The sequence below is a fragment of the Microtus ochrogaster genome, unplaced genomic scaffold (assembly GCF_000317375.1).
Source record: "Microtus ochrogaster isolate Prairie Vole_2 unplaced genomic scaffold, MicOch1.0 UNK109, whole genome shotgun sequence".
In the NCBI taxonomy this organism is placed as follows: Eukaryota; Metazoa; Chordata; class Mammalia; order Rodentia; family Cricetidae; genus Microtus; species Microtus ochrogaster.
Window position 1 is genome coordinate 155,081 of NW_004949207.1, and position 2,965 is coordinate 158,045.

The window sequence follows — 2,965 nt, forward strand, 5'->3', positions numbered from 1 at the left end:
CCTTAGCTGTCAGCCTAAGGAAATGGGAGGGAGCACTGCCTTCAGGTCCTTAGCTGTCAGCCTAAGGAAATGGGAGGGAGCACTACCGTCAGGTCCTTAGCTGTCAGCCTAAGGCATCTTGGTCTCCTAAATCTCTGGATGTCTAGTTCTTCCTCCAGGAGGCCCGGGGACTCGAAGATCTGAATGCCCTCGTCCAATAGCTTTTATTATCCACAGTCACAACTCCCTAAGACTGTATGAGGCTGTGTGTGTGTGTCTGTGTGTCTGTGTGTACAGGAGCAGATGTCTATTCGTGTGTTTATACACACATGTGGAGGCCAAAGGACACCCCCTGCTGGTATTTTTCAAGCACAATCCTCCTTCCCCAGCACTAGGACTACAAGTGTACACCCAGATTTTCGTGTGGTTCTAGGGATCAAAGTTGGGTCCTTGTTCTTTCAGAACAAGTAACTGTGTTACCTCCCCAGTCCCCCGCTTCTTGTTTATTAGCTTGTTTTATTAATTTGTTTGCAGCATGATGTCACATGGCTCTGGCTGGCCTTGAACTATTTTGCTGAAAATTACCTTGAACTTGTTCTGACCCTATACCTCCCATGTACTAGGATTATTAGCACACACCTGGCTGAACTTCCACCCCGCACCCGTTTGCTTCACTCTGGCTATTCCTGTCCAGGACCTCTCCATCACCTTTTGACTTTCCATATATATTTGTTATTTATTTATAAGAAATATACATATTTTCCATATATAAATTACATATAGCACAATGTAATTTAAAGTATATTAATATACAATGCACCCAAAATATTTATATATAATCATAAACTATATGTGATAAGTGATTATGTATTTTAAATATTACCTATAGTATATAATACACAATATTGCCTATGCTATATTACTTATTATACTATATATAATAGCTTGTGATAGATTACTAATATTGTATAGTATACCTATCATTGTCACCACATCACATATCTGTATATATAACAGATATTATAATTGTAAAAAAAATTAATCAAAGTTAAATAAATTAAAATTAATATATAAGATACATGAAAATTAAAAACAGAGTAATATATAATAGATACAATGTATATGAAAATTAAAAACAGTAATTCTGTGGCAATGGCCAGTGGGACACAGGCCTGGGTTGTGGTTGTTACCTAGCTTTTTTCTGGATGGGATATCCCGAGGTTCTGTGCAGAATTCTCCTCCATAACCCAGGTCACAATGGCAGATGAAGGTGTCCCCTTGCTCCTGACACCGGCCATCATTGTGACAGGGGTTCTGTAGACAAGGGCTATCTGCAAGGGCAGAAGGGTGTGAGGGGATCCCAATAGGATATTCACAGTGTAGGAGATGCCTGGCTGCGGGACAGGCCCTAGGAAGAAAGCAGCAGTCACCAAAGCTGCTCTGGGGGCCACTCAGCAATCTAAGTTTTAACCCTGCTACCCTGGGTTCAGGGAATCTGCTTAGCCTCCCGAACCCCCGCATGTGTGTGTGTGAAGGTCCAGAGGTCAACTTCAGGTGCCATTCCTCAGCTCTCACCCACTTGCTCGTATGTCTGTTTGTCTGTTTGTTTTTCAAGACAGGGTCTCTCTGTAGCTTTAAAGCCTGTCCTAGAACTCACCCTGTAGACCAGGCTGGCTTTGAGCTCACAGAGATCTGCCTGCCTCTGCCATCTGATTGCTGGGATTGGATTAAAGGCATGCACCACTGTACCTGTCTGGAACCCTATTTTCATTGCTCATAAAGTGGGGTGTTGTGCTTTCCACTAGGTAAGGATCAAAGTCTATCCTGGAGCAGAGCTCCGCATGGCCGGTACTAAACGCCTGGTAAGAGATGGTTCTTTTCAGACTTCCTGAGATCAAGCAGGAATCCCACCCGGGCAGGAATCTGACTCAGGGAGGGAGGGTAAGCCTCGTGTTAGAGACCACAAGGACCCAGGCTCACCCTGGAAGCAGCCTCGAGTAAAGTTGGCCACGGTGCAGGCCTCTCCAGCCCTGCAGCCATAGGGCTCACACAGCAGGGTCCCCTGGCTTGCGCAGGTGCAATGCTGGGAGCAGTCATCAGTCACATAGCTGTCACCTAGCTGGAAAAGAGGAAGTGAAGGCAGCAGACATTCTAGATTCATCCTAGATCTCATTCTCCATACCTGGATTCCCAGGCCTCCGCTGCCCAGACCTTGTAATAGAGGCCATTGGTGGTGCACCCGCACTGTGTCACTGGGAGGCTCTGGGTATCACTGTAGATATAGCCTGGGATGGTGGCACAGCCTTCCACGCAGGGGCCTTCACAGGCCTTGGGGGTCACAAATTTGGCACAGGATGCTGGGCAGGGCGTCATACAGGGCTGGTACACAGTATTGGCAGGGCATGTCATGGCTGAGGGGATAGAAGCATGGTTAGGAGCTGGCTGGCCTTGGGACTGGTGAGTAAGAAACAGAAAGCAGGGTATACAGTCATTCAACAGAGCACAGGGCTCCCTGTACACAGGGAAGCTAGGGCGAGCAGGCCCGTTCCGCCTCAAGTGTTGTCTGGAACATACGACGTTTGATGAAAACAGATGGACATGGTAGGGTGGGCACAGCAGCACATAATCCCAGCACTCAAGAGCTGATCCGGAAGGGCACCAGGAGTTTGAAGCCAGCTTGGGCTATGGAGTGAGATTTTGATGCAAAAGCCAAGAAGAGGAGCTGGAGAAAGAGCTCAGCAGTCAGGAGCTCGATCCTGCAGAGGATGCTGGTTCTGTTCCCATATGGCAGTTTAGGACCACCTGTAACTCCAGCTCCAGAGGCTCTGACACCCTCCTCCCACCTCTGTGGGCCTCAGGGTGCACACGGTGCACAGAACGCATGCAGGCAAAGCACTCATACATATAAATCAAATAAAAATCAGTAAGGTTGCCGGGCGGTGGTGGCGCACGCCTTTAATCCCAGCACTCGGGAGGCAGAGGCAGG

The 2,965-nt window shown here is 47.5% G+C and overlaps 1 protein-coding gene across 1 annotated transcript in view; it reads right to left on the minus strand.

Moving 5' to 3' along the window:
• Window positions 1-2,965, minus strand: part of Zan (zonadhesin) — an 86,392-nt gene that overhangs the window by 1,349 nt on the left and 82,078 nt on the right. Inside the window, 3 exon segments of the mRNA XM_005371467.1 lie at window positions 1,170-1,310; window positions 1,960-2,098; window positions 2,191-2,390. Of these exon segments, the coding sequence (XP_005371524.1) occupies window positions 1,170-1,310; window positions 1,960-2,098; window positions 2,191-2,390 (480 nt within the window).